Source organism: Passer domesticus, chromosome 12 (assembly GCF_036417665.1).
Source record: "Passer domesticus isolate bPasDom1 chromosome 12, bPasDom1.hap1, whole genome shotgun sequence".
In the NCBI taxonomy this organism is placed as follows: domain Eukaryota; kingdom Metazoa; phylum Chordata; class Aves; order Passeriformes; family Passeridae; genus Passer; species Passer domesticus.
The window spans coordinates 13,961,634-13,981,686 of record NC_087485.1 but is presented as its reverse complement, the minus strand read 5'-3'; the positions used below and the strand labels follow the sequence as shown (position 1 = coordinate 13,981,686).

General features: G+C 44.7%; 1 protein-coding gene and 2 long non-coding RNA genes across 8 annotated transcripts; 1 reads left to right on the top strand and 2 right to left on the bottom strand.

Annotated features, from left to right (window-relative positions):
• Positions 1 to 1,095: 1,095 nt before the first annotated feature.
• LOC135279294 (uncharacterized) lies at positions 1,096 to 18,422 on the top strand. 5 transcript variants are annotated; one of them, XR_010346589.1, is made up of 5 exons: positions 1,096 to 2,448; positions 7,663 to 7,806; positions 9,116 to 9,252; positions 12,324 to 12,525; positions 15,250 to 18,422. It is a non-coding gene; the product is annotated as an uncharacterized LOC135279294 (long non-coding RNA). The 5 variants fall into 5 exon arrangements; XR_010346588.1 differs by having other exon boundaries at positions 1,101 to 2,448; positions 9,140 to 9,252; XR_010346590.1 differs by lacking the exon at positions 9,116 to 9,252 and having other exon boundaries at positions 1,477 to 2,448; positions 16,828 to 18,422.
• LOC135279296 (uncharacterized) lies at positions 11,974 to 13,225 on the bottom strand. Its single transcript, XR_010346594.1, has 3 exons — positions 13,029 to 13,225; positions 12,707 to 12,769; positions 11,974 to 12,190 (listed from the first exon to the last, which is right to left on the bottom strand). It is a non-coding gene; the product is annotated as an uncharacterized LOC135279296 (long non-coding RNA).
• Positions 16,541 to 20,034, bottom strand: POP4 (POP4 homolog, ribonuclease P/MRP subunit). 2 transcript variants are annotated; one of them, XM_064386542.1, is made up of 7 exons: positions 19,966 to 20,034; positions 19,357 to 19,409; positions 18,761 to 18,984; positions 18,068 to 18,145; positions 17,792 to 17,853; positions 17,341 to 17,442; positions 16,541 to 16,923 (listed from the first exon to the last, which is right to left on the bottom strand). In XM_064386542.1, the coding sequence occupies exons 1-7, from the start codon at positions 19,970 to 19,972 to the stop codon at positions 16,787 to 16,789; spliced, it is 663 nt and encodes a 220-aa protein (XP_064242612.1). In that variant the 5' UTR covers positions 19,973 to 20,034; the 3' UTR covers positions 16,541 to 16,786. The 2 variants fall into 2 exon arrangements, with proteins under 2 accessions (XP_064242612.1, XP_064242613.1); XM_064386543.1 differs by lacking the exon at positions 19,966 to 20,034 and adding an exon at positions 19,882 to 19,952.
• Between the last annotated feature and the right edge of the window lie 19 nt (positions 20,035 to 20,053).

Genomic DNA, 20,053 nt, shown 5'->3' with positions numbered 1-20,053 from the left:
GCCAGCGCCGCCAATGGGCAACCCGGGCCGGCCGGGCTGCGAGCGCCCCGCGGGTGCCGTGAGTGGGACTGCCTGTGTCCCACGGCTGTGTGTGTGCCCCACGGCTGTGTGTGTGTGTGTGTGTGTGTGTGTGTGTGCCCCATGGCTGTGTGTGCCCCATGGCTGTGTGTGCCCCACCGCTGTGTGTGTGTGTGTGTGTGTGCCCCACGGCTGTGTGTGCCCCACGGCTGTGTGTGTGTGTGTGTGTGTGTGTGTGTGCCCCACGGCTGTGTGTCCCATGTCTGTGTGCCCCATGGCTGTGTGTGCCCCATGTCTGTGTGTGCCCCATGTCTGTGTGTCCCACGGCTGTGTGCCCCACGGCTGTGTGTGCCCCACGTCTGTGTGCCCCATGGCTGTGTGTGCCCCATGGCTGTGTGTGTCCCACGTCTGCGTGTCCCCGGAGGACTGTGTGTGCCCGGAGCTGCGTGTGTCCATAGCTGCGTGTGCCCTGCTGACATCCAGCAGCCCCCTGCACACTCTCTGCTTGGCCCCACAAGCCTCACTCAGTGTATTTAGTTTGCTGGCGGTTTTAAGTTTCAGGTTTCATCCCCCCTAATCACAGTATATTCCATCGAGCAGAAGGGTACACATGGATGACATTGTGTAAGGATTGTTTCAGGGATAAAGTACCCCAGTGTTTTACAGTTAAGAAGAGGGATATAAATAGAACCACACATGACACTGGTCCAAAACAGAAACCAGACCTCCTCCCAAGCTTTGGATCACAGCTTCTAACCACTTTTGTGGTTACAGTTACACATATCTATGTAGAGAACAATCTATTAACACCGGAATTGACGTTGCAGGGAAATCTTTTGCATTTCCCTCTCCCACCCACTCATCCCCCGTATGACAGTGCCAGGAGGGTGGTGGTGTTGTGGGCAGAGGCTGTGAGTGCCCCTCAGCCCTGCTGAAGGTGCTGCAGGGGAGCCGAGCTCTGTCCCTTGCCATGTGCAGTCACACAACCCCAGGCCTGGGCTGATCTATAATTCAGGTGCTTGCTCACTTTCTGTAATAGCTTTTCTATTTTTAATGGGAAGTGATGGACCTGTCAAGGTATAAGAAATATTTTTTTTTCCCAGGTTTTCATTTTCTTTGGTAATAATAATGTGGGCTGGGAAGCTCATGGTGCACTTTAGAGCTAAAATGCTTGGCAATCATGGGAGTTTCCTCAAGACCTTATTCCTTTACACTTTGTGTTTGTGTCAGACAAATGAGGACACAGACTAAGTTCAGTGCGTAGCAGAGGGAGGATTGCAGAGAGGGCCATCAGCCCACTGACAAACCCCTGAAAAGCTGGGAGAAAGCTCAGCACAGAGGGGAGGCTGCTGGGTTGAACTGATCCAGGTTATCACTATATATAGTGATTTATATATGTATCAGGGCTTTAGTGGGGGTCTTTCCAGTCCTCCTTCCTTTTCTGTGGGACTGAGTGGTCTGTGGGTGCAAGGAGCGTGGTCTGCCTTTGCAGACTGCTTCTCACACCTGGGAGCTGGTTTGTGTTGAGCTGGAGTGCCAGCTATGTCCTGGCTGCCTTGGGAGTAGTTTGCTAACTCTGGGGAGATCTGCCCAGCTTAGAAATTCATTCTCTACAGAATACTGGGTTTTTTTTTTTTAACAAGATCTAACTGTAAATATCTGTAAACTATAAATAGACAAAGCATTAAACTAAATATGCCAGAGTTTGTCTTAGCTGTCAGACTAATTCAGATCTAACCAGCCACAGATTATTACTCTGAAACTGTTTTTCTTCCTCCTATACATTAAAATTATTCTAAATTTGCTCTCATGTTATGCTAATCATAGTTCTTTATTACTGAGATGTAATACTTTATTTTTCTTGTTGTTTCTCAGTATGTTCACCTGGACAACACATCAGCCAAACACAGCATTGGGTTGGCCAAACCACCTGGGATTTGAAGGGTTTTTTTGTTCCTCTTCAGTCAGAAGTGGAGGTGTGCTCAGGCAAGTGCTGCACGAGGCAAGGGAAGCCCCGAGATACACTCTGTGTTACAGTCAGTATTAAGCAGCTGCAATTGAGAGCTGACTTGCTGCTGGTATTTTGTTTGTTTGTTTTGGAAGCTCTTACCCACTTGCTTGAATTCCTTACTGAGACACAAACTGGGAGTTCCACCAGTAATCTTAAGAGTTGTTTGATAGGCAGGCTCAGGAGCTCTGTTTTTCCTGGCTGTAAACCCAAACATTTGTGGGACCACTTGAAAAAGCTGCAGCCCAATTTATCAGCTTTGAATGCAACTAGAGCAAGGTGAAGAGACTTTATCTGATTGCCTCTGGCATTTTCTCCAAAGCCACTTGTTTCTCAGTAGCAGAAATATCTTGCCCAATTGGGATGCAATAATTTCAAAGCAAGTAAAGGAAACTGCAGCTGCTCAGCTGAGTCAGCCAAAGGTAAGCTCTGCAGGGGAGAAAATGTTTTTTTATTATCTTCTAGTGGCAAAATTACTACAACAGCCTGCAGGAAAAGATTAGATTATAATAGTAACAAAAACATCTGTTAAATTCTCAGCTCTGTGTATGTTTAGTGCATGTTTGGAAAAGAAGAAAAAACAACTCAGGCATTTGATAAAATTCTTTTGAATAAAACTCAATATTTAGATTCAGTTTGGGATGTTAGGAACCCACTGTGATCATAGGATAGACAGTGGTTTTAACTAATTGACTACATGGGGCACTTAATCAGTGGACAAGACAGCTTTTAGCAATGGAGATTTTACTGAACTGAGCTTGGCATACTGTGACCTAATGAAGGAATAAGACAACTTGTGTTCATCATCCAGGTGACCTGTAGGGATGAGTGACCTCTGTCCTGAGTGGCAGTGTGGGGTGTGGGGGATGAATGTTTGCCTGCTCTTGCTCCTGGGGGATTCAGCCAATCAGCCTCTTCAGGAATGTGTGACTTGCCGTGGTTGATTTGTGTCTCTGAAGCCCTACCAGCTTCCTCTGCCTGCTTTAGAAAGGAGTTGTTCCAAGTGTGACAGTGCAGAGGTCACATCCATGCTCAGCTCTGTCAGTACAGGCTGGAGCAGAGTGCCAGTTTCCAAATTCTCACTGGTCCACGTGCCTTGAGGCTGCTGCCCAGCAAACCTGTGTCAGAGGCTGCTCGTGCCTTAGGGCATCTCTCAGCCCTGGTGCAGGAGATTACCCCCTTCTTGAGTGGCCCTGGGAGGTGGCTGCAAAGTGGTTGTCCAAGTGATGAAAGTATTCCTGAAAGCAACCTCTGCTTGCTCCTCTGCCCTTTGCAAAAAGCAATGCTCAATCAACGTGCTTTTGTTTTAAAGAGGCACTGCAGTGCTTTGTGTGTGTGCAGCACTTCATCCTCAGGATCTTGAAGTGCAGCATAAATTCTAATAACTGTGAGGGTTTGTAGCCTTCTCACAGGGAGTTCCACTCTTGGGGAGGTTCATTTGGTCACAGGGTGCTTGGTCACTGGCACAGAGCAGTGGGTTATTTGCTCTTGTCCTCAGCAGCAGCGGGCTCTGGCTCAGTGAATCACCCGGAGCTGAGGAACATCCCCAGAGCTCCTGACTCACAGCCCACGTGCCTCACCACAGGGCCGTGTCACCAATCTGTGACCCTTACAAAAGCTCTTGTGTGCAAGGACAACAAAACCTCCCACATTTGCAGATTCTAAAGTTACAAGTTTGTCTTGGTGTTTGCTGCACCCTTCCCTGCTCAGACCTCAGCCCTGCTCCATGAGTACAGTGCTGTAGAGTTGGAACTTCAGTCTTGAATAACCAATACCGATCAGTAATTTCTCAGTGGATCCAGTGGGTTGGTCATGACGAGTCTCCAGGCTGCACCCAAGAACTGCCCAGTGCAGGGACTCACAAGAGGGAAAGCTCAGAAGTCTGAGCTCTCCAGGGGAGCAGGATGGGTGAGCACACACTGATGAACGAGCAGAAGCCCTGACATGCTGCAGCCCTGTTCTGAGTAGTGTTCCCCAGTAGTGGGAACAGGCTGGAGCTGAAACACAAAAGGTGAAGGTGAGGAAAAGCTGAGGTAAGAGAATATAAAATGTCAGGCCTGTGAGAAGGTGCAGGTGCTCAGTGCAGAGAGGGATGTAATATTAGAACAAAATGTATGAAATTAATGTAGGAAAAAAAAAGGTGTGTCCAGAAAAGTTCCTGAATGCATATTTTAGCATGCTGTGAGAGAATGCTGCCCCTTCTGAGCTCAGCCTTCCTTCCAGAAGGAACCATTCTGGGCACGTTCTTGTGAACCCTTTTCTTACTGCTGCTATCCTGTCTGAACAGTGATCTCATATTCAGTGTGCTTTTATTGCACAAGATAAATCATGGTGAACAAATAACTGGTGAGCAAGTGTTTCAAAGACTAAACTGAGGTAGATTAGCCATTTCAAATATTGAAATAGGGAAAAAAGCATGGGGAACAGAGTGTGATAATCACTGGTTAATGCAAAATGATGTAAATGACTGATTAGTCAAAGACAAATAAAAGAGTGTCATTCCTGAGCCCTGCTTTGCCTATGGATATAGCTTCTATTTATGTGAAGAACACGCTTTGGTCTCTTTGCTTTGTAACTGCTACCCAGGCTGAATGTGTGCATTGCTCAGAAAGGAAAAACCTTCTCTTTGTAAGGGACCTTGCCCCACATCAGTGTCTTTTGTGCAGGAAGGCATCTGCTGCCATTGCCTGGGGAAGGTTCATGCATTGAGTGCATGTGCAGAGAGCTCTGTGAAAGGGAACAAAAAGGGGAATCTTTGTTTCCTTTTGTTATCTTCAAATGTAAGGGAACACAGCCATGTGGTGTGGTTTTTTTTCCAAAGTGTTCTGCTGACATCCTGGAAACCAAGAGAGCAAACCTGAGCTTGGCGGAGATCCCCATCCGTTGACATGCTGGGTCTTTAAGTGCAGAGGTGCTGACCTGAATGAGGAATTGGGGATTTCTTCTGAGGTAGAAGAGGTTTATTGGCTTTTGGAGATGGTGTTGCTGCCTGGGCGGTGCAGGATGTATGAGATGACACAGAGGATGTATGAAGGAGCACCTTAATTTGTGAAGTGTAAAAATTGGTGTCTGGTTGAGAAACCAGAGGGATGTGATGTAATAGGAGGTTTGTGGTTGCTGTTGGGGGACATCTGCAGGAGGAGCTGAGAATTCTGCTCTGTACTTCAGCTCAAGCTCTGCAAAAATTGTCAATGTCCAGGTGGTACCATTCTGCCTTTTTGGGAGAATTTTGGAAGAGTTAATATTTTCCAGAGATTTCTCTCTTACTGATGTACTGAAATGCAGGATGCTTTTCTTTTCTTTTCTTTTTCTTTTTTTCTTTTTTAATTTATTCTGTTTTTGCTTTTGCTTTTGTTTTATCTGTTCCCAGAATGCCATATTTCATCTGTAACCTCACCCCTGAAGAGCAACTGGGGGAAGGCACTGCAGGCTGGCTCTGTACCATTTGGGTTGTTTGATTTCATTAGCTTGGGAGCCCTCACAAACGCCTCAGGCCATGCACCTCCTCATGGACCCAACTTGGGAGAATCTCTTGTGCTGCTGCATGCATTAGCCTTCATTAATACAATTAGCATAATAGCGATTAGGATTCATTATTCCCAGCAAAAAGATAAAGCTGGTAATACATATCTGTGAATCGAATTCCTCAGCGCCTTGTCTTGGGATTGCTTCATTTTGGAGTTGTTTGCTGTTTATATCCTTCCATCCTCTAGGAAAAAAAAAAGAAAGCCATGTAATTGTAAAACTGTTTGGGTCAGAGAAATGCCCCGGGATGATCTTTCAGGCATGCTAAAGAGGTGAAGTGATCTATGGGACCCTCACAGCTCTCACAGCCACTCAACAGTCGAAACTGCAAACTTCATCTTCTTCAAGCACAAAAGCTACTTAGTTTCCCCATGTTGAAGACTTTTTATAATAGCAATAAGACAACTCTAGAGAGAGCCATCTAATATTAACTCCAGGGAGTAATCATCTAATCACAATCTGGGGGTGATTTGAAGCACTCATCTGGACCAAATGCCTCACAACACCCCAGGAGTGGTTTTATTGCATGATAGCAGTACCCCATTGAGCCTTATTGCTTAATTAAAAACAAATTCCCAAGTAATTTTTTTGCCTTTCCATAAAAACACAGTAGTACATAGCATGTATAAAACATCCATTAAATGATGGTAGATGCAAATTTACATTGTGAGATACAATCCGTTTCTTTACCACTTGGGGTTGAAGTTAAATGTAAAACCATTTCCTATAATCTGTGCACTGCTGTGTTTAGAGAGGAATAAATATGGGAAAGAGAGGTTCATTGTAGGATGCCTTGTTTTTGTTAAGTGATATGTTTGGTCCCTTACAAAGGAATTCAATTCCTCATCCATCTTGCAGACTCAGGAGTCAGTCATTGTGGCCTTTTCTGTTCTTCCTGGAGATTTCCTCAGCTTGTACCATTCCAGGCAGCTTCAGAGGGATGCTGTCCTTGTGTCTGGGATTGCCACAGCTCTCAGAGCAGAGAGCAGTGCTGGGTTTGGGATCACACAGCTCACTGAACAGGGCGTGCCTGTGTGTCTTTGTGGGCTCTGCAGTCTGACAGGGATTAAGCCTGGGAGGTTCATGGTTTATCCACTTTTGGTGGTGCTGCCCACAGCTGATCTCAGGCTGCCCTGGCTGTGGCTGAGATGTTTCCCAGTCCTGCAGTTTCCCTGGGAAAACTGCTGCAGCTGTGCCAGGGTCCCTGCTCTGCCAGGAACCCTGACTGTGCATGGGAAGAGTGTGAAAGTCCTTCCAGTTTCTGTAGAGGAATGCCTGGGCTCCCTGGCACCTCTGCAGAGTGCTTTCCTAGCCCCAAGGACTCTGAGTGTTGTTTACATGGGAAAAGGATAAGATGAATGTGTTCTTACAAACAGAGCATGAGAATCTGCTTGTAGATAGGGCCAGGGACTCAGATAGGGAGGGAGGGAGGGAAGAAACCATCCCTTCTAGAAACTGTTACTGTTGACACAGACTGCTGCTCATCCAAGGCCATGTTAAATTCCTCCTGAACTTACAGAAAAAGAACAAAGGCTTAATACAGCTAGGAATAGTGTTTTGTTATAAAAGAAAAAAATAAAGGGGGGTGTGTATTACAGGGGGCATGGACTAGAGGATTCAGGGAGTCTGTACCTTCAGAGACATCAGCCAGCTGGGAGAGGAAGAGGGTGATGTGGCCAGGAACTTCAGATAAAGAGCAGGCTGCATCCCCCAGCAGTCTGAGAGACCCTATGGGAAGAGCCCCGTGGCCTTCCCTTTTATTCAGATCAAGTTACAGGACTCCTCTGTCTCCTTTTTGGACACCTCTGGTGGTGTGGGTTTTTCTGCACACATGTTACAGGCAGAGAAAGCAATCCAAGTTTTTAAATGTTTAACCAAAAATCATACACGGAGTGATGGAGTCACTGCTCAGAAGTCCTGGCAGCCAAAGCTGTAATTGGGCTTTTGGCCACAGCACTGAAATAAACGTGGGAGAAAAAGGAGAAAAAAAGATACATTTTCCTCAGATTTGTTCATTGGGTTGCCTTTAATTGAATGGTGACAATCTTGCAAGTAAAAATTTTTAAATAAAAGCTGAGAATTAATAGTAACTATTACTCTGGTTGTTCCAGGTGCTGGAGCCTTCTCATGGTATCTACAAGCTCAGGATAGAGGTTGGATGACACTTGTCAGTCTGTCCCACTGTGGGCCCCACTCTGTGTTGAGCACATCCTTCTGGTTTTCCCTGTCACATGGTGGTTCCCCAAGGGAGCAATGTGAGTATCTACTGCTGCATTTGGGGTTAAGGAGGCTGTGTGCTTTCTCCTGTACTTAGATTTTGTAAAAAAATAATGTTGAGGGTTGTTTTTTGTGAACGCTTTGATAGAATGCTTTGCTGACTTCATTTTTAATGTGACATTAGAGAGGTGTTAAATGTTGTGGTAGAGGATTTGTTATAAAGAGGCTGCAGCATTGTGCTGAGAAAATGGATGAGAGTAAACTATTGCCTGCTTCTGCTGCCTGGGAACAGTCTGAAAGAGCAGCTAAAAGAATAATTAAACCTGTGTATTTTCAACAGTTCTGTACTAACCAGGGACATTGCCAGGTCAGAAAAGGACATAAAAGAATCTGACAGTGTTCTTGAACAAGAAACATTTTTACCTGAAAGATCTCTGCTGGCATTATTAGGAATGCCATTATCTTGCTTTGATCTGACTCTCTAGGACTGGCTGCTCACACAGCTGACCCAGAGCAAGCAGCCAACAAAGGAAAGCCCTAATGGACTTTAATGCCTTTACTGAAGGGTTTCTCTTCCCATCAGATGTGTGTCATTTTACAAAGGCCCCTTTCATCTTAATGTGCCTGCTGGAGCTGGCTGGCAACAGTGGGGCCAGCCCAGCCCTGGCTAGGGCAGGGTGTGGCAGAGTGGCTGTCCCTGCTGCAGCCCTGTCCCCCTGTCCAGCCCAGCGTGGAGCTGAGGGGGTCTGCAGTGCTGCAGCCTGGATGCTGGGCAGGGCTGGTTCTGCTTCAAAACCTACTGCAAAAAAACCCCAAACAGACAGTGAGAGATGCCCTACCATGGCTGGTTTTTAGTGGGTTTGGGGTTTTTTTGTTTGTTTCTTTCTTTGGGGTTTTGTGTTTGGTTTTTTTTGGTTTTTTTTTTTTTTGGTTGGTTTTTTGGGGGTTTTATTTTTCTTTTTTGTTGTTGTTGTTGGGTTTTTTTTAGGTTTTTTTTTGGAAGTTGGTTTTGAAGCAGAACCAGGGGTTTGTTGGCCCAAGGCACACCTTGGCCATGTGAAATACAAATACCTGCCTCACTCTGACTGCAGCAGAGCACAGCCCTAGCCTGTTCTCCCATCTGAACACATACAGCTAAGCTTTAGGACACAGAATAAAAATTATATCTGCCTTTATTTGGTCTTTTAAATGAGGAGGCAGGAATCTTGTGTTGATGGTTCTGGGATATTTATGACTCCCTTTAAGAGTATATCCTTCCACTGAGGAAATGAGGAGTGTGATATTTTAGCTGCTGGAAATGCCTGGCTTAGTTTGGTTCTGTTTCCCGATTTCATTTTGACATGGTAGGCAATTCAGACAATGTATTTGCAGCAAGGAAAATGGAGTTGTTATGGAAACATCTGAGCGAGGCAGCTGACACGGGGTAAGGCAGGCACCAGATTCGCTGTGCGCACAGACACACTAAAGCAGCGAGTTCATGTAAGGTAAGGGAGCAGTTTCTAGGCACTGTCTGCTTCCTGGGTGGGTTTTCTGGCGCAAGAGGGAAAAAAAAGCCACTTTAAAACTGTGAGCATGTGGCTCCATCTTCTGGTACCAAAGCAAAGTGAGTTGTTCTGGATACAGAGGTGATATTTCTGTATCATTTTTGTTAGCTTCTACGAAAGCAACAACAAACCCTGCAGCAGCAATAATAATAATAAATTAAAATACCTGTGCCCTAGAGCCAAGCTACGAATAGAAGCTGAAGGCACAAACCATTCTGCTGTGAAAAAACTGCTTTTTGAATAATTCCTTAGATGTTTAGCCCCAGGTGGAAGCAGTTTGCCCAGCGTGGGCTCTCCCAGGGTAGCCTGGTGCCTCTGTAGGTGCTGCTCTCCTGCATTTCTTTGTTCCCCTCTGCAACGACATCTTTGGCAAAGCAGCTCAAATTCCTGATGCATCCTCGTGGAAATGCGAGCTGGGTAGAAGCAGGAGTGAATGGCTCTTGGAGACAGACTGCCAGAAGTCAAAAGAAAATAAAGCTGTTTTATGACTTCACCAAACAGTGAATGTTGTTACAGTGCATATTGCGCATGCTTAATTGAGCTTGATTACTCAATCTGTTCACCTTAGCAACTCATTTTGGTTTAATCAGAAGTAAGTCATTGTTCAAAACCAGGAGGTGTTATCATTTTCTGGGTAAACCTCAGGTTTTCTAAATTATCCTAAAGAATTGCCCCAACTTTGCTGCTTTAGAACAGCACCCAACACAATGAATCAGAACAAAAGGCAATTTTCTTGTTGAGGTGCTGTCCTAAAGCTATGGTTTGCAAGTCATTGCAAACAGGAGGCACTGCTCTGTAAACACAAAATTAACACTATGGACCATGTGTTTAACTTGGTTTATTCAGTGTACAGATGCAAGCATGTTGTTTTATTCCCCTGGATAGTAAGCCTAGGATAAAAGGACCCGAAATTCTTTGTATTAAGCACTAGTTTTCAGTCCAAACTACTTCATGGCTGAACTGTGACAGAAGGTGAGGGAATATAAATGTAATGGCTCCGTGCTGGTGCCACTCTAAGATCACTGCCATGAGTGATAAGTTACTTGCATGCAGCATTGATCTGTGGGGAGAGTTGTGTGGAGACCTGCTTGGAAAGAGTGCATTCCTGCACGGCAGGGAATCATAGCACAAAAATCATTCCTCGAGTAAGCACTAGCCAGGGCTCACCTCACAGCCTCAGCAGCAAGGCTGTGGATCAAAACTAGAGGTGAAACCAGCCTTTACTCTTCACTGTGATGCCTTTAAAGCCCCACACTGAGGGAAGCATTTTAAATGGCCACAGGTTGTGCTGGTAAAATACAATTGCAACATCCATAGCTGGTATTTAGTGTTTCTAACCTGTCCCTGAGGCTGGGGCACATTGCACTTCCCCTTGGCCCTACCTGAGGTTTTCTCTTGAGGCTGCCTCCAGTTCCTGCAATCTTTTTTCCCCCCTCTCCATTTTTCACCTTCACTTTTATCCCGTTCCATTTGTGAAACCAAGCTCTAATTTCTAGAGTCTGTGTCTTTCTCCATATCCTGTGGATTATTCAAAGGGATCTGCTCACCTTTTACTACAGACCTCTTTTATTAGGGAGTACAAATCCTACCCAGAGTGTGTTTGATAAATCAGATCTTTTGCAGACATCTGGAGATTGTATGTGCAAATCCCCAGCCAGCTTGTTTTGTAGTCATTGTTACCATAATTCAGGTTAATGTTGTTGCCACTTTTTACTTGCTAAAACACATGTGCTGCTTTATTGCTTAAGAAAAAAAAAAAAAAAAGTGGCTGCCTTGGAACAGAAGTTCTTTTAAAACCCTTCCTGCAAGTTTGCTGTTTGGAAAAACAAATGTGAAATCAATTGTCCTATCTTTGAATTACCATTCTGAAAATGCAAGTTGTGAATAGAAATTACTTGGGTTCTGCAGTGGGGAGAGTGTTAGAGTCTCAATTGAGAATGATGTACCAATGGAGACCTAAAATAACAAGTGGAACAAGTAAACTTTTAGCTTTTCCTGTAAAGATTTACTTAAAAAATATTAGATCCCAAGCGAGGCTGCTCATGCCAAGTTTTAAATCTCATTTGAAGTTTTATAGCTGTTATAATCTCTGATATATAACCTTGGAGATAGGGGCTCGTAACAGAAATACCAAGTCCCTTGACTATTGCCTCACAAAAAAGAGTTGCTGTAATAGTCTGCAATTCTGAGACAAGTTTGCAGGGCTGGCTTATGTCTGCATATCATCATTCAGATGGGTCTAAGCTGGGCTCTCCACATTATCTGAGGTTATTTGTAGGTGATGAGCTGTGTGCAGCTGTGCCAGCAGTGCCAGCCTTCCCAGCACAGCCCAGCCTGTCCTTATCCACAGAAGTGCTCCCACAGGGAGCCTTGGAGCTTGGACGTGCTGGTAGGGAAAGTAAAGAACAGCTTATTTGCTGTTTTGCTGTCCTTATTCTTCTGCATTTCTGCACAGAAGAAATGGAAGTTCCCAAGGAGCCAAAAGGATTCCACATGCCAGTGCTCTTCTCCCTCTCATTATCATACGCTTGCAATCAAACTCTAATTTTTGAAATAAAAAACCTGCAGGATTCTTTATCGGGACTATTAAACCTTCAATCTTCATTATTTAGGACGGCTACTTACCTTTTACTCACTGAAGCCATAATGCAACTGCTCCTATAAAAACTATTGAAATGGCTACTGTGGCAGTGAGTAGATTTTCCTCCGTGTAAAATAATCTTCTGTGAGTAAGACATAACTATCATTCACATTAATTAGGCAGCCATATAATGGGGTGTTCAATAGCTATTACATCATTTAAATTCTTCAGCGAGCACCTCAGCCACCCAAGAACTATCCAGCTGAACATTTCTGAGTCCATAATTTTGAAATAATCCTGTAGAGGAAGAATATGCATGGCAGAGTGTTGCAGACAATTTCACCAAGAAAAAAATTAATTTTATTCAGATTTATGGAATTATTTTAACATTTACAAGAAGTGCATAATCCTTTTCTTCCCTCCCTCCCAGAGTAATGGTGCTATAAAGTGGAGCCTATTTTGGGGCTGCACTGTGTGTACACCAGAGAATGTCCAAGGAGCTTGCAGCCAGAGGCCAGTGATGGCAGCTGGACACACAGACACAAAACAAGGACATTTCCCTGCACATTCTGCTATAAACCTGGGGCCCTGGAGCCACAAGGCTCAGCTGGGAAACCCTGACCCACAGAAAAGTGAGTGCAGTCCTGCTTGACGCTTTAGGCTTGATGGCTTTTGCTCTTAAAAATCATATAAGCCCTTAAGTATTTATTTTCAGTTTGGGTTATTGATTTAAACATTTTGATGTAAAGCCGAAGTCTTTTGATTTGAATATTATAAATAATGTTCTAACTATGTTATGATATATTTTTGTACCTTTTAAGATTAGTTCCTCAGTAAAATGTAGATGTGCCATGAGAGTAGGAGCTGTTCAGATGCCTGTAGAAGGGAATGGTTATTAGAAGATTGGGCAGTGCCTGAAAGTAAATGAAAATAATATGTTTTAAATCAGTATGGTCTGGCAATATGGGAATAGTTCTTAGCAGAATGAAAGAAAGGAATAGCCTAAAAATAGGCTGGGGAGCAGGGCAGGCTAGATTGTAAAGTTTAGACTGTGCCTTTTCCTATCAGTTATGTTATTTTAGCTAACTGTATACTAATTTTTTTTTCTCTTCTCAATGGTTATAATGTACTGTACCTTATCTGACTAACAGTAGAAAGCAGCAGAGTGCTCTGTTCACAGGGAGAGCTCTTAATTCAGTATTAAATGTTGAGTTCTCTGTAGTTTTCCATAATCCCTATGCAGCAGGCAGAGCCTGCAGAGGTAGGAGTCAAACCCAGCTGCAGGTAGTGTCAGGTGCTGTTTGCTCTGCAGCCCAGGAGGTTCGTGTTTGCCAGATGGAACTGCTCCTCTCAGCAGCAGATCTCTGCTTCAGAGATCCTCTATTTTTCATGTTTGCTCATTGATTTAATTAAACCAGTACACTGAGGGAGATTTCTGCCTTACCAAAATCATTCATTTTCATCCCACACTGTGGGGACTTAGAGCTGGAGTTACCACAGGAGTGACAGAATTAAGGATGGGGAGCATGAGACAAGGGCAGGTGAAACCTCTGGGAAATTCCATGGAATCACTGTTGCTGTATGATTGATTTTGGTATGTGGGACCATGGGCTGGTGAATGGTGCAGCATGACAGGCTTGATCAGATTTTGGGCTGTCTAACAGCAGGAAGGAAGGTGAGCATTTGTTATGGGAATGGGCACATGGAACTGTTCTGGTAAGGGGCTGAGGGATTGCTCTGTTCAGACAAAATCAGGGCCATGCTGGTTTTGAGAAAATACTGCTGCTGTTTTCTGAAAGCATGGTCTGGATCAGAATTCTGTGCTCTCTCTTACACTTCTCTAAAACACTGGATGAATTTAATACATAGAGTTAACACCAGCTACTTGCTGCTGTTATTTCTGTGATTTAATATGAGTTTGTCAGTCATAGATGGTTTTTTGGGGTTTCCACTGTATTGCTAACTGATTTTTTAGATGAAATCTCTCTCAAAAAGAATTTTCCATGTGTTTTCTTGGATGTGAATTGGCTTCAATTTCAAACATATCCTACAGTGAATTATTCTGAGGTTTCAAACAGAAATTATGGGATTTTTTGTTTTTCTATTCTTGCTTAAATGTTCAAAATTCAGTAACTTAATTGCTTTAATTGCTTTAGTTAATATTATTTATAAATATGCATACACAGTAATAGGGGAGCAGAAATGTGTGTAAGGTAGTGAGACATTGCTGACTGCTGTTCATTCCCTGGTTAGTGAGAGTTTAGGTGTAAAAATCATGACAAAGAAGTCTCTGCTGAGTGCAATCCAGAGTTGAACATGGGAAGGATGAAGCATATTAGAGACAGCTGTGATTAGTTCTCCAATTTCCCAATATTAAATCCATTGGGTATTTACTGTCTCAGCTAATGAAGAGACAGGGAATGGCCGTGAATGGGCAGGGGAGGGCTGGTGGGCTGTCACTGTCACCTCTCCCAGCTTCTGAGGAAGTTCCTCGACCAGCACTGGGGAGTTTAATGTGCTTTAGGAAAAGTGAGCACAGAGCCCGTGCCAGGTGGGACTTGGTTGATTTGCTGGGGGTGGGCAGGGCTCCAGCTCTGGGTGGTTCAGCTGCAGGGAGCCATGGCTTTTGGAACTCCTGGAGGCTTTGCAAAAAGGCCTCTGAGCTGATTCAGCAGCTGCAGGAAAGGATCCTGAATGCCTGGGCTGTTCAGCTCTTGTTGTTCTGCATTTGTCACCTCTCTGTGCCACTAGCCTGGCATTACTCTGGGGAGCCTTTGCCATCTCCTGGGCACTCTTCACTGTAGATATCACTGTGCCTTGCTCTTACCAAGGCACTGCCAGGCAGTGTTTGTTTTTGTGCTTGTTGAAATAGTTTAAAAAATGCAAGTGCCAGTAGCTATGGGAAGTTGTATCGTGTTCATCTGTGTCCATATGGTAAAACATGTTCTGTCCTTCACAGCACAATGAGACATGATTGTGCCTAATTCCAATTTGTATGGCATCCCCATTAATGTCTCTTTCAGCCTTCCATTAAAGGCCCTTAATGTTAATTAACTGGACTATGCCAATAAAGTTCTATTAGCTTCCCCCTATTAATTTAATATTATAGGCATTAACAGATGTCTTAATTAGATGTTACACTGAAGGCTGTGAGGAAAATTAGAACTAGGTCATTGTCATGAAAGGAAATTTTCTGTTATGATTTATGGCTTCTGCAGTTTTGTTTGTTTTTCCTTCTGACCTCTTATAGGAAACCGAGAGTTTTCATTTTAGAGAACATTGAAAGGAGTAATGGGTGGAAGGTAGAAAATAACTTATGTCTAACAGCTTTAACACATACTGTTCTTACTTCACAGATAAAAGTTCTCATTGGTGTGAAATTACTATTTCTCCATAATATCTGTCCCTGGCAAGAACACTGTTTTCCCCATCTCAAGGGCAATACTTCATGGAATTGCAACAAAGAATTTTATTTCTATATCAACTGCTTCTATGTGCTGATTCCAAAGGATCTGTTCTTGAACACCAGGATTGCCCACAATGAGTTCATCCATTCAGGGATGGTGAAGATGGTTTGTGTCTGAGGTGCCAGGGAGGTGCAGCTCTCCTGTGACCTGTCCCAGCAACAGCTCAGGAAGGGAAGTGGGAGCTCTGGGGGGCAGGGAAGTGTTTGTAGCCCTGGGGCTGGAGGTGGTGATGAGCTCTGGCTCTCTGCTGCCCTGTGTGCCCCCCAGAGCAGGTAAAAGCTCTGACTGCCCTCCCAACCCAGCTACTCAGCTTTGGGGTGTGATTGTGTCAGGAACAGCTGTGCTCTCTTTAAAGAAATTACCCTGGTTATCTACAAATGCTTGAATGGTGACAGAAAAAAATTCCTAGGTACAAGTCTTTCATTTGATAGTGAAATTGATGAAAAGCTCCTGAAAATTACACTTAAAGCCACCACAGAAGCACTTTTATAACAGAAAAATGTTAAGCAATCTAAATTCAGGGGTCACTTCCACCTCCCAAACACGTCAGACCTGTCCAGTCAATGAGGGATTGTAACCTGGAAAATCAAAAATGAAGTGTACAGTAAAAAATAAAAAAGGGGCTGAGAACAGACTAAGCACAATAGCTCTGTGACAGGTTAAATATTCATAAAGCAATTCTGTGGGTAATTGAAATACAAGATTGAATGGAGGTCACTTCCACCTGTGAATTTCTAGCTTCAAGTGATTCTGTTCTGGGCTGTGCTGTGTCCCTGCCCTGTGCCATGACACTGTGTGCTATTGACACAGATACAGATACCTGACCTAGCCTGAGAGCAGCAGGCTGCTGTGAGCCCTGGGCAGCAGCCAGCCTGCAGGCCTGCATGGTTACAGTTATACATAAACACTGTACCCACCTGTAAGAATATCAGCCCCAGCCAGGGGCTTACTCAGGTAAAACCTGCCACTGAAACAATTTATTTGCATGTGCCTGCAGCAGGCCAAGATGCTGATGCTAGCCCAGGAATAATGATTATAAACAGCATTTGTCAGCACCTGCAGTCTCACTGCAAGCAGCTAACAGGCAGCTAAAGCCCAATTTATACAGAAAGCATTTATTACAGAGTTACAAAATATAATTATCAGTGTACAAATTTACAACTATAAACTGAAACAGAAGTCAGGTAGTTAATCATACAGCTTTAATACAAGATAGAGTATTATATACAAATTAAAAAAAATGGACACAACCAATTTCAACAGTCTGTGAGACTGCTTAAATACAGCAGATACTGCTCATTCTTCAGTAAGAAGAAATGCTTTATAAATATTTCAGATGGCTGTTGCTTCTTCCATCTGCCAGAAAGCCTGCCCTTTGAGCTGCAGGAAAACATGTTTCTATGAATGCTTCTGAGTTTCCATGAGCTCACAGGTCAATAGTTCCTTTCAACTTGAATTTCTTTGCAGATCTCTCACTTGCTCTGAGCAGGAACTTGCTGCCGTAGATGTAGGAAATGAACCCGTCAAGCTCCAGGCTGAACACGTTGTTGAGTTTGGGAACAACTGAAGTGCAAAAGGACACAAACTGAACAAAGTGTGCTAATGCAAGTCCCTGCAATGGAAATATCCTGGCACACCAGGGGATCTTATTCACCTGGAGATCTGAGCCTTGACACATTTCAAGGTTTTTGTACTTTCTCAAGAGAAGAAAAATAACCCAAGCCTCCATGTTTAACTGGAATTACCAAAGTCAGTCCTTGTGCAGGAGCAGTGTTGCACTTTTTAAAAACTGCTCATCTCTTACAAGATGTGTTTTGGACAAGCTATTGGGCTGTTGGGTGGTGACTTCTGCCACTCTATGCAAAAAGCCAAAAGCACTGATATAAACCAATGCACTCAGAGGCACAAAATGAAGAGTGTGCTCAAGAATTTTTTATGATTCCTGTCATGAAAAGAACAGAAAAAGAATGCCTTGTATACCTTTTAACTTGTCCTCTTTAGTGATAATTTTGAAGACGTGTTTAAATTCCTGTAGAATGATTCCTGTTATCCCAACATAAGAGGGGCACTTTGATTTTGTAACTGAAAGAACAGAAGGAAGTATTAGTAAATATCAGATGCCCTTTACTTGTTCTTCTCCTGTTGCCTCATGATTTTAAACATTTTCAAACATAAACATTTAAATATTCTGAAATAATGTAGTTACAGTAGTCACTGGTAAAATCTGCAGTTAACCTTTGCAACCAACAACATGATTTTCAAGAGTAGTTGTGAAGTAATTAGAATTTTTAATGAAAGAAATATGATCTCAACTATGTGATTCTATAGTTAATGATACTGGAAGGAATTTAAAAATAAGCACCTGAACTGCAGGATCATCTCCTGAATTTCAGATGATGTATGATGTTCTACAAGCAAACAAACAAAATACCTGTAACAATGGCTCCATGGAGATCAGCTTTGAGCAGCTTGCCCTGAATCATATGGGGTTGCCTTGAAGAAGAGAACGGGATCAAAGAAGAAGGAAAAAAATCAAATGAACTGTCAGATTTACAAAACCTGACCATGACTATCATAATCACAATAATTGTGTGATTCTGTGACAATATGCTTATCAGTTAGCCACAGTGTTTCAAGCAGAAACTCAATAAAACTGGAAGTATCTAGTGTACAAAACTCTGATTAAATTTAAAATATGCCAACGTACGCATCGGGTTTGAGTCCATGGCACAGGTCTCTGATGTACTGTTTCCAGAGCTCGTGGAGTGGGAGGAAGATGGCATATCTGCAGTAAAAAAAAAGATAAATTCAAAGTATTACACAAAATTTAGGTATAAGAAAGTCCATTGGTTAATCACTGAAGCAGTCTGTATTTTCAGAGTTGACATTCTTAAGTTACACAGCCTTCAGCTGCCCTGCAAGGTGCCCCACTCCAAACAGCTGCTTTACTTTATAAAGCAAGCACAAAGCATGCTCTTCTCTTCCAACCCAAAACTGTGATGTCTTTTAGAGCATCAGGTTAAGACTGAAGAGATCTCTCCTTTTTTCCCCACTCTTTTATCTCTGTTAGCAAAGCAGGGTCTTCATTCAGCATGATAAATTCAAGGAACCTTATGCAGAATTTTGACTCTTTGGTCACAGACAGTCCAACTTTACAAACTGAAACCAGAGGGGATTGTGTCTGGGTTTGATTTCTTGTCATACTGAGGTACACAAAATGAGCTCAACAGAAATGAATCTTTCACCTGTGCACACAAGAGAACTCTTTTCATGCTGAAATGACACAAGTAGTGTTTCAGGCTGACTTTACACACTGCAGGGTTCCTATCCACATCAACATGCTGCTGCTTTTACACACTTTTGATGTATTACTACACAAAGAAGACATTTAAAGCCCTACCTTTGCTCCTCAGGTTCAATTTCAAACAGACGCAGCTCTCGCCTCTCCTTGGCAGTAAAACCTTTTGTCTTCTTCCTCTTTTGCTTGGTCTTTTTTTTGTGATAATGCTCCAGAACGACAGCTTTCCTAGTCAGCATGTCCTGGATGGCTTCATCTTTCATTTTGGGCATGCTGCGCTTCAGGAAGGTGTGTACAAAGGCCTTGGCTTTCTCTGAGCCCTGGGGCTAAAGACAAGTGGAAGGATGCTTTAAAATGGCATGTGTTAATTAAGTTAGAGCTTGCTGCTGACCGGGGGTTTCATCAAGTCGGCGAAATCCCGGTGGGAAGGGGAGATCTTCCCGTCAGAGCCAGTGAAGGGAGATGTTCCACGCAGAAGGCGCTGCGGGCACACCCCGGCCCGCCGTGGGACTCGCGTTTTGGAGGAAAAGCCCGTGCTCTGCATTTGGTTTGAAACAGCGAGTTCCGAGAGGGATACACGGGGAACCCGGGAACCGGCCCGCCCCGGCCCGTCGGTGCCCAACGGGGTTAAAAGGCCGTGCAGGAGGGGGAATGGCCAGGTGCCCCCGGCGGGCGTTCCGCGGCCCCAGGGGCGGTACCTGCAGCCGCAGCTCCCCGGTCTCCTCGGGCTGCAGCCGGCGGTACAGCTGTCCTGCAAGGCACGGCGGAGCGGGGTCAGCGCCGTCCTGCCCCGCACCGCCCTCATCCTGCACCCCTCATCCTGCACCGCCCTCATCCTGCACCGCCCTCCCTGCGCCCTCACCCTGCACCGCCCTCCCTGCGCCCTCATCCTGCATCGCCCTCCCTGCACCCCTCACCCTCCATCGCCCTCCCTGCATCCCTCACCCTCCATCGCCCTCCCTGCGCCCTCATCCTCCATCGCCCTCATCCTCCATCGCCCTCCCTGCGCCCTCACCCTGCACCGCCCTCCCTGCACTCCCCCGCATCCCTCACCTTGCACCGCCCACCCTCCATCCCTCGCCCTCCACTGCTTTCCCCTCATCCCCTCACTCTCCACCGCTCTCCCTTCGTCCTTCACACACCATACCTCGCCTTCTATCCCTCACCCTCCACCACGTCACCCTTCATCCCTCACCCTCCACAGCTCTCCCTTCATCCCTCACCCCCATCCGCCGCTCTCCCCTCATCCCTCACGCTCATCCAGCGCTCTCCTCTCTCCCCCATCCCTCTCTCCCCTGTCCCCTCACCCTCCATGGTGTCGCGGCGCAGCCGGCGCGTGCTGATGACGAGCGGGCGCGCATGCGCACAACGGCGCCCCCGACCCGGCCACCAGGC

Excerpts from the sequence above, each read along its gene's own strand:
- POP4 (XM_064386543.1), bottom strand. The coding sequence starts at position 19,942 with ATGGGGGAGAGAGGAGAGCGCTGGATGAGCGTGAGGGATGAGGGGAGA. Across the intron at positions 18,146-18,760 it reads ATTGAACCTGAGGAGCAAAG|ATATGCCATCTTCCTCCCAC; the intron begins GTAGGGCTTTAA and ends TTTTTACTGCAG. Across the intron at positions 16,924-17,340 it reads TAAAGAGGACAAGTTAAAAG|TTGTTCCCAAACTCAACAAC; the intron begins GTATACAAGGCA and ends TTTGCACTTCAG.